This window comes from Phaethon lepturus, unplaced genomic scaffold (assembly GCF_000687285.1).
Source record: "Phaethon lepturus isolate BGI_N335 unplaced genomic scaffold, ASM68728v1 scaffold3549, whole genome shotgun sequence".
In the NCBI taxonomy this organism is placed as follows: Eukaryota; Metazoa; Chordata; class Aves; order Phaethontiformes; family Phaethontidae; genus Phaethon; species Phaethon lepturus.
In genome coordinates this window covers 27,504-40,815 of record NW_010565338.1, presented here as the reverse complement: position 1 = coordinate 40,815, position 13,312 = coordinate 27,504, and the positions used below count along the sequence as shown (strand labels likewise).

The window sequence follows — 13,312 nt, the reverse complement described above, 5'->3', positions numbered from 1 at the left end:
TCAGCAGGAGTAGCATTTATCTTTCCTGAGCTCAAGCATGTGAAAGTCAGTGGGGAGAGTCACCCTCTACACCATTTATCTGGGACACATCTTAGAGTAGATTAGTGGCTCTCTGGACATGCTTCCTCTCTCCCCAGACAGAACATAGACAAGGGCACAGACAGGCTAACTTTTAACAAGGTAATCCTACTCGCAGAGGGAAATCCAAATTCACCATTATCACTTAATGAGTGTCCAGTGAAGCCATATGAAATGGGCTTATTATCTGTGTCTCTCCCTAGTGGAGGCCTTACCCATAAGACAAAACAACTGGCACTAATTAGCACATCCAGTAATAATTTCAGCAAAAGGCTGAGGGTTGAATGGATCTGGGGGATGAGCTGGCCTCACCTTCACCTGCTCTTTCAGAGAAGAATGGAGTTGCATAGAAGGGAAAGCTTTGTGGTATTACTGTACGTCTGCTGTGATTATATGCTGAAGCTTAGTCTAAGAGCTTTGCCTGCAATACCTTGTGCAAACTTTGACATTAAAGTAAATAAATAATAAAGCCATGACCGGTGCTATTGTAGCAGCTGGTGACCAGCATGCTCTCTTCCGTTTCAGACACTGCTTTACAGCACCTTGCAGAGCTAAGAAAATTAGACATATCATGTAACAAAGAGATTGGCGGTGGCTTTAAAGACTCAACAGCCCATTTGGCCAGCTTGAAAAATCTCGAAGTCCTTGATCTCCACCAGTGCTGTGTAACAGAAGAGGACATGACCGTTTTGTGTAAGGACATGTTGAGGAAATCCATTAAGAATCTAGGTTTTGACTTCTGAAAATATCTCAAAGGTGTAAGAGATTCTGCCTAACCTAGTTTAGCAGATTTCTTTTTTCATTAGGCAGTTCTCAAATGGAGGATAGCTTTTTTGATTAATATAGATTTTTTTTTTTTTTTTTTCCTGAATCAGAGGAAATCTCATAGGATCTGATCCTATGTGGAACTAAGGACCTGAATCTGCTGTGATTCAGACCCATGACGGGAACTGCCGCCAAGCACTGTGGTTTTTTGATTATCAGTAATTTTGGAAACTGAGGACAGTTCACCTGCTGGTGTAAATCAGCATGGATCCAAGGTGCATATATGCCTGTAAATGTAACTGCCTGAAACTCACTTAGTGAACTGTACTTTGAGTAGAGAGTGATGTTAGGAGGTCTTGCATTGCTGCTGCTGTACGCTTTATAGAAAAGCTGAAGACTAAAGTCTCTAGGTTGAATTGATACAATTCATAAATACTACTAGGAAGAAAAAGACATTTCCCGTTCAATCAACAAGACAGTTTATTTTTCTGTGCGTATTATCATAACTTTTGACATTGGTTTTTACTCTTTAGAACAACAACAACAAAAAATCCCACGACTCAACGCCTATATTGCCCACATCTTATTTTCCATGATAAAGAAGATAATTTGAAAAGCTGCTGATAAAACATTGGGAAATATTAAATATAAGTAATAGAAATTGTGGTTGATTTTTAATTTATTGACTAATAGAGTATAACAGTGTTAATGTAAAGGAGTTTCAGTGAAGCAGTGAAGAGACCTAGAAATAACCTCCATCTCATTTAATACTAAATTTCCTACTTCACCTAGAAAATTTCAACAGGAAGCAGTGTTCTGACAATGTTCCACACAGTATGTAATACCTGATTTCTTAAATATTCCTACTGAAAATGACAAGGCTATTTATGGACTAAAACATTAGTCACCATAAATTTGAGTGTCAAAACTTGTCCTTGACTTTTGGATTGATTTATAAAGAAAATAAATTGTCAGGCAAATATACAACTACACACTTGTTCTGGATCGGTGACTCTCTAATAAATATTTCATGTTTTCATAGCCCAGGTGATACCTTTACTCTCCAGTCTTCAAGAGCTGAATTTATCCTCCAATAAAAATGTAGGAGTCTCATCTGATCCTCTTCTGGGCAGGCTCAGGTTTTTACCGAAGTTGAAATCTCTGTCCATCAGCAATTGCGGTTTAGGCCAAGAGTCATTTTCATCACTAGGTAGGAATGTTTTTTTTTTTTAAGTGTGTCTATTTTCTATGTATCCTTGTGGGACAGAGCACTTCATTGTCCGTTGGCTGAACTCCAAGGATCATGGTTATACAACAGGTCCCAAGTGAAAAAGCCTGTGATGAAACCAGTGCTTCATGGGACCTGGTTGCAAGGGAAGACCATTGTATGTCTTCCCCCATTATACCTGACTGGATGAAGCCCTTTTAGTCCTTTGTCTGATAGTGAACTTTCATATAGTCCCTGATTTTGGAAGAGAAAGGAAAACATGATTTCATATTACGCTGTAATTATAGTTTGGTTGTAACACTGCATTTGCAGTTTAGTGGGGTAAAGTTTTGACTGAAGGTTTTTCACCTCACTGCAGGTGAAAGTTTCAGTAGAAACTTTCTGGGATAGAGTTAAGCATAGGACAGTGGAGGAACTGAGGCAATGGCTGCAGGAGTAGTAAAGATATTGCACAGACATGAAGAAAAGTCCAGTCTAACACAGGATATGTAAATTCAGCCTCTTTTGCCTATTTATTGCAAATCTCAGTGGATTAGCAGCTACACTGTCCCTTTGATAGGCGTTCCATATGGCACACGAAATCTAAGTACTGAGGGATCTGTTAGTTACTGTGTATTATGCACTTATAATGTATTTTGTACTGTTTACTAGTGACCTTGAAACCTGGAGTAAAACTTGACTGCCTTCAGCAGAAGCAGTAGCAAGCTAAACTGGTCTGAGGTCCTTGCAGGAAGAGTACTATATTTATATTATTACAATTATGTAAGAATGACATCATGGAAATCAGAGTTGTCAAAAGACACAGAACATTTAATGTTGCATGGTGAGTTCACAGCAAAGAAACTGCTGTCTTTAAATTGATATAAAATGGTTTAAAAACAAGCTGTTGTATTAAATTGACTTCAGTGGGACAAGGTTAAGCCAATAATGTATACAGAAAGACAAGAAACTCCTCCACAGAGTCCTTGAAGATTCTATAGGCAAGCCTTCTTATATTCTTTAAAGAGCACAGGAGATATTTTTTGTCTGACTTTTATTAGGATAAAATAAGTCGTTCTAAGCACAAGTAGGCAGTCTGTTAAGAGCTTATTTACAGGTGAATTGCCGGTGAGGTGTCTATTGAGGCCATGTTGTTTTCTCTTAGTAAGCAGAAGTTGCTGGTCTTAATCTTTTCAGCTGAGGCTGCCCTTCACCTTCCTGAACTGGAGATATTAGACCTTTCTTGGAATAAGTGCGTTGGTGGGAACCTAAAGCTGCTTTTGGGAGCACTAAAGCTTGCAACGGAGATTCAAGTGTTAAGACTGAGCAGCTGTAACTTGGTGGCTGAAGATTTGGCACTTCTAAGTACGTATAACATGGTATTTACTAGCAGTCAAGGAGCCAGGGCGTTTAGACCACAATTCAGAAGGGACTTGTTCCATGGACTGAGCACGTTTTTGCATAAATCAAAAGAAAAGATGGAAAATACAGCAGTATTTTTCCCAGAAAGGGTTTTCATTTTGCTGAAGACTCTGTGTCCTGTACATGCACAGTGCAAAAGCTGAAAAGGATGAAAACGCAAAGAATCATTTTAGCAGTTTTATCTATTAATACAAAAAGACAGCACTTAGAATAACGTAGGCTTTATGTCTGTTGTTTATATCAGATACTTAAAGCTGTCTCTGAGGAGTTTTATTTTGCTTGGTTGCTGGTTTTGGGTTCCGTAATTTATGGGAAATGTACGTGCTGACAGGCAGTAATACAGGCACTACCAGCTCTCAGTCCACTAGGTGTGTTTCTGGAGTCAAGCTATTAAGGGAGAATTAAACCAGAAATATTTTAGCCCACCTCTTAGCAGCTGCTGAGAAATGCTGGAAAATGGGAACCCAATGAAGGAATCGATTCTAGGATCCTTCTAAAAACCTGTTTATTTTATAATCGTCCTTGTGATTCTGTGGGCCCCACTCATGGGTTTTGAGTGTCTGAGATTGGCAATAGCTGTGTGACAGCTATTAAGGCCTTGTAATCTGAAAGCTGGTGAGATGAAGCCTGAATATTTTTGACTTTACAAACATCACCCTTGATGGGTGTCTCCCTTGCCAATTGTGCATTAAGGATCCCAGTTCCCTTTAGGGTATATAAGGCCCATTACCCTCCCACAGTGAGAGATGGCTGCTGTAGTCATACAACCTCATGTAGTTTTGCTTTCCTCTTTCTAAATCTCCCTGTAAAGCCTGACTGCCTATTTTAACTGGCACTCAATAGAACCTCCTTCCAAATGACTGAAAGGTTTTCAGGTTGCCATACAACTTTAACCTGACACTTCTGTTCCTTTTGAATTGGCTGTGTTTTAAATGTTGTACATTCCTTCAGCTGTGATAATACAGTCTTTGAGATCAACAACAGTGACTTTGTTGCTGAGGAGTTGAATCTTGCTGTTTGACTACTGAAAAGCCTTAAATAATACGGTTTTAAAATACTACTCTTCTTACTTACTAGCTTTTAAAGCAATTGCTGGGATGTATTAGTTGTGTTTGTCGTTTCTTGCAGCGTTACTGACACAGGATGGCCATCTAGCCAGATTACGGAAGCTGGATTTGAGTTACAATAACAACATCTCTGAGGAAGGGTGGGTTGTTTTCTGTCAAGGCTTAACAGTATTCAAAGAACTCTCAGAGCTGGATGTCAGTCTTCGGCCATCATCCTATCGAGACTGTGAGATGTGGTTCAGCGAGCTGTTAGCAGCCCTGACAAAGCTGCCTGCCTTGGCAGAACTGGGGATGCAAAGATGGATCCTTTCAGAATCACATCGAAAACAACTGGAAAGCTTTAATCAAGACAACAAAAGAAACATTCGTTTTGACTGTTGATGGAGGCTGAAGACTTCTGGAAGGCTTTTCACAAGCAACACATGAACCAAGTATTATATGTCTCTGACTTAAGAAGACTGCCCAGTTTTTAGGAATCTCGTCTCATGAGATCTCTTGGAACAGATCCACAATTATATAGAAGTGTTATTTAACCTTCTGCATGCATTGATCATTCCATTTAATAACACGTTCTTTCAGATTCTCTGAGCCATGCTTACACTGCTATATACGCTTAATCTTCATGTTGTGAATGCAGCAATGGCTATTGTCAAAAGAGATTTCAGATTACATGATTTCAGATGGACACACTGGAGGTTTGCCAATGGAGGGAAGTGGCTGGGGTTGTGTGCTAATGCAGGTGGGAGGGCAGTGTGAATGTGGCCTCATGTATATATAAGGAAAATGCCTCTAACGGGAAAATACTTGAAACCTCTATGTTTTAAATTTTAGTTTCTTCTTCCCTGAAACTTTTGCCTCTTTGTGAACGCATTAAATCTGCATGACTGTGAGATTTGGAAAGCATCCCAACAACTCGGGATTATGTATTAGTCTAGTAAGGACAATACAGAAGGAGCTGTTCTGCCTCTGCTCTGGCCCTTGATGATATCTCATAGTGTAGATGAGTCCTGTGTACAGAATCAGCATAAAATCAAGGTAAGAAACAGTTGATTGGTGTCTTTGCAGGTCTCAGGGGCAAGGCAAATGCTGTGGTAGGTTAAATCAGAGATATGTCCTGCTACCTTAACAAAGATTTCGGATGCAGAGGAATCCATAAGCATTCTGAATAAGGCTATGCAAAGATTTCAGGATACTTCAGGGATGCTGCTTCTCATCCTGAGCTGTTTCAGCCTTACCTAGACTGTGTTTTCTGTATGCACCGTTTTACGACATGCAGCAAAAAAACAGACTTCCAGACCAAAGGGTCTGACCTAGAGCATATGAAAGCCAGTGGGAGTCCCTGCCATGCCTTCCTCTTTCCTTCATTCAGGATTAATCCATTAACCTTCACAAAACCTTGTGACATAGATAGTGGCCTTGTCCTTACCCTAAAGATGAAGGAAATAAACGAAGTCTATTATTCAAAGCCACAGGGCACCTTCTAGCTAAGAGCAGAGCATCCTACTCTGTGCCCAAGGCTTATTAGAAAAAGTACCAACTTGTGACATGTAAGTGGCTTCTCCTTCCTTTATTTGATAATTTATTTGGTATTTTATTGTATTTGCTTACATAGAGCTGAATTCTGGCATAGTTACTTGTGTCATGGAGCATGTTAACCCACACGTGAGCTCAAAGACTGCAGTGGGATGATTCATTGGTAAGGTATTTTAGGAAGTAAAGATATTAGATCTGCCCACTGAGTGAGGAGTCTTAGAGAAATCCTGAGGCAGCTTGAGGGATAAAGTACTTCTCAATTAGCCCTTTAGTATATCTACATGCTGCAGCAATCTCCTGGAGGAGTGGCACAACATGATCATTCCATGGCACTTTCCTAACTCAATAGAACCTCTCTCGGCAAGCTCTCCTGTGCAGATGCAGATCAGTATTCAGCTTTCAGTCTGGGTGACCCTTCCAACATCAACTTCTGGCTGGTCAGGGTTATAACCAGCAGCTGACCAGGGTCTGCTGATACCTCTTGATCATTTAATCCATGATTTCACGTGAGGGGCTCTATGGACGCCCTGGTTCCATTTTCTGTTTCACTTGAAAAGTGCACTTGGCTCCCCCAGCTCTGAGAAATGTGAGATGAACTGGAGTGTCTTGGTCAGAGGTAGCAGGGAATTGCTGCAGTGTGGGATCAGTTATTTTCTACAGAGATCCTTAACCTCTGAAATGAAGCAAAGAGCCCCTATTTCATAGAGTACTAACAAGAGAGGCTTTCAAGCAGTGACTCAATCTAGGAGACTTATTCTAATGTGGAAGTACCATCATCTCTGTTTAACAGCAGCACACCACCCTCTTCTCTTAATCACTTGCCTTCCTGTGATTTTCTTCCTCACATCTGCCTTTGGTCCAGCTGAGAGATTGCTCCTTTATCTGTTCTGTGAAAATCTCTCAGAATCATTCCTTTCCTACTTGAACCTCTCTCTAATTCAGTAAAGCAGCTGGCCCATGTTTAATGTCCAGTATCTGTTGTAATCTTACCGACTGAACTGGACTCCAGTGTTGAGGTTTCTTGCTTTGTCATAGTTGGGTTCCTCATTCTCACCTCCAGAGCACATATGGACTTGCTGCTGACAACCTCTCCCCTTCTCAGTTCTTTCACGATTGTCATATCTATTGTGCCAATAAAAAGCGTTTATTAAATCGCTTCTATTAAATCACTTCTATTAAATGTCTGTCCATCTACCCATCTTCCCGGAAATCTCTCTCTTCCAGTGATTGACTCCTCCTTGATAGTCCCCGAGTCATCCTTCTCTCTGTTCTTCTTTGCCTTCAACTTAAGGTGAAAAAAATTTCATAACACACCTCCAAACAATCAAAACAGCATCAGTTAGGTAGTAAAATGGAAAACCAAAACTGAGCCATTCCACTTTTCTGCACTACCAGCTCCCTCCTGCCAACAAGCATATTAATGAGATTTCAGTATCCATCAATTCAAGAGCCAACCAGAAGAAAGTTCCATACCTTGGATGCAGTTGTAGCCATAGCATTCAGAGAGCACTACCTGGAGGTGGAGCTCTAGGAAGAGATGGGCCTCACCTCCTTCAGGATGTCACCACCTTCTCTGAGGCAACTCAGACAAGGGGAGGGAGAGCAGGACTGTGATTCTGACCAGCCAGTTAAACTAAACAAAGAGTTCTGCTTCCACCCACTCCTGCATTTTGAATCTGCACAGTGGCTGGTCCCAGTCCAGGTCTGTGCTTTACGTATACTGCAAATAGAACTCTGGAGGGGTTTAAGGAGTGACTGAGCAATACAGAATAAGCTAGACAAGGACATCAGATGTCTAGGACAAACAGCTCTCTGTAAAGTGCTGTGGAAGGAGATGGTTGCATATAAATTTGTCATGCTAGAACTACAGTAAGGAGTGTTTGTCATTGTTCTTTTGAATAACAAAGGTGTTATGACATGCCAGGACCCAGAATCATTGCAGAATATTGCATTCTGCAGACTGCTTTCAAGCCTCTCGTACACAGACATTTTACAAACTGTCACCAAGCTGTCTCAGAGATGAGTGTAACGCTAAGGATTTGACAGTTTGCAGTCATTCAAAATACTACAAGTACAGAGTGTCAAAACATCAGTGAACAGTTTTGCAAAAGTGTAGAGATACTTTCAAAAGAGCTTTTTACACCTCTGTAAGACAGGATAGTAATGCAAGTTCTGGTAGAAGCACGTATGTTCTGACTGCCTGGAATCCTCCTCCATATTTCCAAACAAAGTACTAATCATTTCTGAATATAAAACTCATTAAAGAACTGCTAGTATGTGAGGCCACAAATATTGTTTCACTCTAGGTATGGCTGTACCACACTGACTGGCAAACAGATTTCTAAGAATTGCATGCAAAATACTTTGGAATTCAGAACAAAGAACACTGTTGCACCAGATTCCTACAGATTAGATTAATTTCCAGTTAATCAGCTGCCTTTATGCATTGAGATAACATGTATTCAGAATAAGACCTCTCAAGTATATTTCAGAACCTGCCTGATTCAGCTAGAGTCGAAGCTGACAAAAACAAACCTTCAAAAATCACTTGTTTTCATTGTAACAGTCACTGATTCAAATGCTTTAATACTGCTTGTCTCCTACTCACTTATCTCTGCTCACATTTGCACTTCTTGTAATTGAAAAGAGGTCTGTGCGTTTTACTGCCCAAATACCACTTTTTGGCTTTTGATCCTTTTACAGGCTTCTCTTTTACCTTTCCTTTTTCTTTCTTTTTCTTCTTTTTTTCATTAGATTCTTAAGTGCCAAGAAAGGACTAATCTCCTTCTGGCTCCTCAACCCACACCACAAACTTTGGATCTGAAAGGGAGGAGAACAATCTAGTTACTCAGAGGAAAAGGGTAAAAGCAACACTAACCACTCCTTTTCCACTGGACTCGCAACTAAGGAAAGCTCCCTTGCAAGTTGTAAGGGCTGTTCTGTGTTTGCTGAGTGTGACCTGGCAGGGCAGTGACAACCTTCTGGTATGGTTTTGAATGATGCCCAGTGCTGTATTTATGGTTCCCTACATCCTACCTTAACTTGACCAGTGATAGAAGTACTGCTCTGCCATAGCTGGTGCGAACGGTGATTTAAGATGTTTTTGATGTTGTATAGAGTGCCCTGTAGGTTGTTCTGCAAAGTATCTATTACTAAAAACACAGCTTTGTATGTATATTGTGATGACTTTCTTAACACCCCTACCTTTAAGTTCATGGCCCTTTTGCACCTTTCCTCCTATAAGTATTCCCAGATGGCAGATGTTCCCTGACACTGCACGCTTCAGTCGGAGGGTCTGTCATAGCGTTCCCATCTGCAAGGACCAGCTCCAACTGCTGAAGACTGTCCAAATCCTCGGACAGCTGGAATAATGATTCTTTTGAACAAGCAGTTTTTGCAAACCTGAACACACAAGAGCAAACAGCTGCAGCACAAAATATTCCTGCATGCTCCCCTTAAACAGCACATGGATGAGGCACAAACAATTCAGTCTGTGCATGTAATGAATGTATGGCACATCTCACCAGAATGTTTAAAATTCAAAGTATCTGCTCCCAAATATAGAAGGATGGCTCTCAGGCTCTCCTAGCAAAGCATTTACTTCACTAGGTGAGGACTATTCACCTGGTAGCCAGGTGGCCAAATTCAGCTTTTAAAAGTTGTGCTGGTTGGCACACCAACAGTGCTAGTGAACTTAGCCACACAGAGATGTAATGGAGACCTGGGGAAGATGGAAAGACTGGGCAGGGGAGCATCCCCAGAGAGCTGGTTCCTCACCACCTCCTGGAGTCACTGGTGCTGACCCAGTGGGTCTTCTCACATCAGGGGGTCTGCTTCGAGCTGACCTCTGGGAAACCTCTTTTTGCCCAGATCCTGAGGTTGACATAGGTCATGGGTAAAGATCTCCTGTCCACTTGGCTTGGGTACAGCTCTTCCCCCACCCTCCCAGTTCCTAACTTTTATCCTATTTGGCTCCCTTAAAATTACAGGATAAGCCCTCAACGACACTGCATTCCTCCTTCCCTTCTCTCTCTCCTTCTTCCAGAATGCTTACTGGTGCTTGTGTCCTTAAGGCCACAAACACAAAGACTATCTTTCACCTTGTATTTGGCATACGGAGCCTGGGAGCTGTTTCAGGAGATTGTTGCGACAGTCGAGCATTTTCAAGTGGCCGATGGCTGCAGACAGGTACTCTCCATATTTCCATATGCAGTTATTTCAGATTCTGGAAAATATGTGTGCATAACTTTTAATAATGAAAGGATTTTTCCTTAGCTTGATACCTAATCAACGTACAGAAAATACCAGTAAGTGCTGAAGTAAGGTTTAAAAACTGAGCTACTATTGAGATGACTACTGAACACAGAGGGATGGCATGAGTTTCAAATGCTGAGTTTTCATATTATTCCTATTCTGACGGCCCTGGCCAGGTGCTGTAGAAAGAGAACCTTCAGTCCTGCATTTAGGAGCAGCTGAAGTCCACAAAAGTGCCATTCCACACCAGAGCAAGATCTTCCTCCTCCTATTGCTTCTGCCTGCAATTTGCTGATGTCTTCTGGCAGACTTGTGAATTGAATTCCATTATCTTGTCCCAGGTATAATCTCTCTAATGACTCCAGGAGAAAGATTTCCTTTGGAAAGATACTGAATTGGTTTTCAGACAGGCTAAGGCATTTCAAATTTGTCAGTTCTTTCCCTGCCCACAGGTATCTAGACACAGTCATTAAAAAGATACATTATGTCAATTAAACAGTAATCTCTGGGATTTTGTTTTTAGGGAAAAATCTCCAAGAAAATGCTGTGGAGCTGTGTTACTGTTGATGGATGAACACAGAATATTCTGCTCATTAATATGACATTATGCCTCACAATGGTGGAAATATTGGCAAAAAAACCCCATGTTGCTTCCTCTGCTGGAAAGATTTCTTATAGAGGTTAATTTTATTTCTTAGCAGAAACATTAGCCTGCTTCTTCATTTCCTTTGTATGCACAGTGCAGGGGAGAGTAATTTAAATGAATGAAATCTGAAAGTGATTCTTTTGCATAAATTACTACTTCTGTAAATGTAATCTTCAAGAAAAAAATTGTACAAGTTAAAATCTCCTTGGAAAAGAAATGTTGTATTATATAAAAGGGAAGGTGTATTCTGACCCCTAAAATGAGTAGATCCATGAATACTGTTACACTTATAATAGCACAGGTTTAGGGTACGTAATTGTTCATTATCAAATGAACAGCAATTGTTAATGGTGTTAAAGGCATTAACAATATCACACATGTTTTAAAATTGCTCTCTGCTCTGCTTCAGTTTATGACGTATTGATTCTATGCAAATGCAGCTGTTATTTTCCAGTGTACACAGAAAAAAAGATGCAAAAAGACTGACGCGGTTCCTCCAGGCAGTATTTCACCTTTACGATTCAACACAAAGGTCAGTGTTTCCACCTTCTTGCTTTTTTCTCCCTGCCTGAATACTCAGATGTCAGTGATAATGAGTAACCCAGGCTCAGGTGCATACCAGGTGGAACATGCCTTCTCACTGTAGTAGGGAAAGGTGGCACTCAGTTGTAATGAAGAACTTATATTTTGCAAAAGGGAGGTATCAATAAAATGAAAGCTAAGGAACAAATACCTCCTGTATCTGACTGCTCTCCAGGGCCAATACTTAAAGATTTTTCATAGTGCATATTCCTTTAGGAATCTCATCAAAGGTATTTTCACTCAGATCTAGTATCCTGACACCGGTTAATCTAGTGAAGGACCCGGGTACTGTGCACAGTCTGGTGTTCCTCAGATAAACACAGGAAAGGGACAGCCAGCAGCAGATCTGTTGTGGGAACTTTTCCAGGCTGTTAGCAGACAGTCTGAGTAACTCTCATTTCAGTGAGATTCTTCAAACTTGGGGGAAGCTTGTGCAGGAGATTGAGACAGATGCAGCACAGCCAGCTTCTGGCAGTGTTGCAGTGTAGGAGGAATGGAGGATAAGTTATTAAAAGCCAAAAATATCTTAACTAAGTTTGTCAAAAAGCCTGCCTCTTCTGGAATGAGACTGATTAGATTTTGTTCCAGATCTATTATTTCTGAGTTAGCAATATGACAAAGCTCCACGGGAAAACTTAAAATCTATTTTTCTGGAGGTAAATTTCCTTGAGTTTTGTCAGGTTCTCTATTTCTTTAGGCAGGCACTTGAAATTATTGTCAGAAAGGCCAAGCAATTCAATGTGATGGAGGTATTCACAGATCTGCACTGGGATTTTGTGCAAGTTTTATAGAGCCTGAGCTCATGAAGGGACTGCAACTTGCTGATAACTGGCAACAAACTACAAGAGAAGGGATTGTTGCTGAAATCTAAGCTCAGAAGACATTTCAGCTCCCCCAGTTCTTCGCATATGTCCTGTATGTGATTCTGATCTAAGCAGAGGGCCTTCAGGTGCCTCAGGCGATTCGTGTCTCTGAGGATGCTTACAGTCAGGTTCTTTTCCATGTGCGGCTCTTCCAGATATTCTAGACTTGAGAACCCTGGCAAGTTGGTTCGCAGTGGCTTGTTGGCTAAATCAATGAAAAATACCCCGTTTGTGGTGCGTGTGGGAGAAAGAGCTTCATTCTCTGGCATTTCATTCACTGGTGTTTCTTGTGCAGTCTGAATGCGGTCATCCTCAAAGCCAACAGTCAGCTTTGGGGCAGCGAGTCCCCCCTGCGCTGGCCTCCTGGCTCTGTTGAGACTCAGCCATCTCTGCTCCTTATTTTTAATTTCAGAGGAGAAAAAAATTAAAAATCAAGAGTACTCAAAGACTTTCCTACGCTAAATAAATACTGGCAGAATTCAGCATTTAGGAACAGATTCTAGCCTTAGTTGTACCCCTGCAAAAAGCTGCTTGTTCATCGAGATCAAATCCTGCAGTACAGACAACAGGACCATCTCTTTGAAACCCAGTGCATCCCGAAGTGCTCCAACCGCGAAATTCGCAGGGTGACCTTGTGAAGTCAGGGGAGCTGGATGAGGCAACCTCCTTGAGTCTTGAAGGCCTATATTTACAAACACTGACTGAGATCTGTCTTCAGCTATGCTGACTGTAAAACTAAAAGAGTCCTATTGTAATAAGGTGGCACCGTCTGTAACACTTAGTGGTTTCTGAGCCAGAGACATGCCCGTGAATCTGATATTTGATAAGCCTTGAAGTTGTTCTGTTGCTGATAGCGAAAGAGTGAGACGTGGGAAGGGGCGACTACCTGAGCAAC

The 13,312-nt window shown here is 41.2% G+C and overlaps 2 protein-coding genes across 2 annotated transcripts in view; one reads left to right on the top strand and one right to left on the bottom strand.

The window, feature by feature from the left end:
• The window catches only part of LRRC31 (leucine rich repeat containing 31), a 12,787-nt gene extending 7,790 nt beyond the window's left edge, over positions 1-4,997 (top strand). Inside the window, exons 8-11 of the mRNA XM_010295141.1 lie at positions 604-771; positions 1,886-2,053; positions 3,248-3,415; positions 4,601-4,997. Coding sequence (XP_010293443.1) covers positions 604-771; positions 1,886-2,053; positions 3,248-3,415; positions 4,601-4,920 — 824 coding nt within the window. The 3' untranslated portion in view covers positions 4,921-4,997. The remainder of the gene's footprint in view (positions 1-603; positions 772-1,885; positions 2,054-3,247; positions 3,416-4,600) is intronic.
• A 3,772-nt stretch (positions 4,998-8,769) lies between these two features.
• Positions 8,770-12,804, bottom strand: LRRIQ4 (leucine-rich repeats and IQ motif containing 4). Its single transcript, XM_010295142.1, is given in 14 exon segments — positions 8,770-8,892; positions 9,277-9,342; positions 9,345-9,445; positions 9,448-9,474; positions 10,173-10,273; positions 10,275-10,297; positions 10,608-10,782; positions 11,225-11,226; positions 11,706-11,942; positions 11,944-11,989; positions 11,991-12,192; positions 12,195-12,341; positions 12,344-12,741; positions 12,743-12,804. Coding segments are annotated over 14 exon segments (1,710 nt in total).
• Between the last annotated feature and the right edge of the window lie 508 nt (positions 12,805-13,312).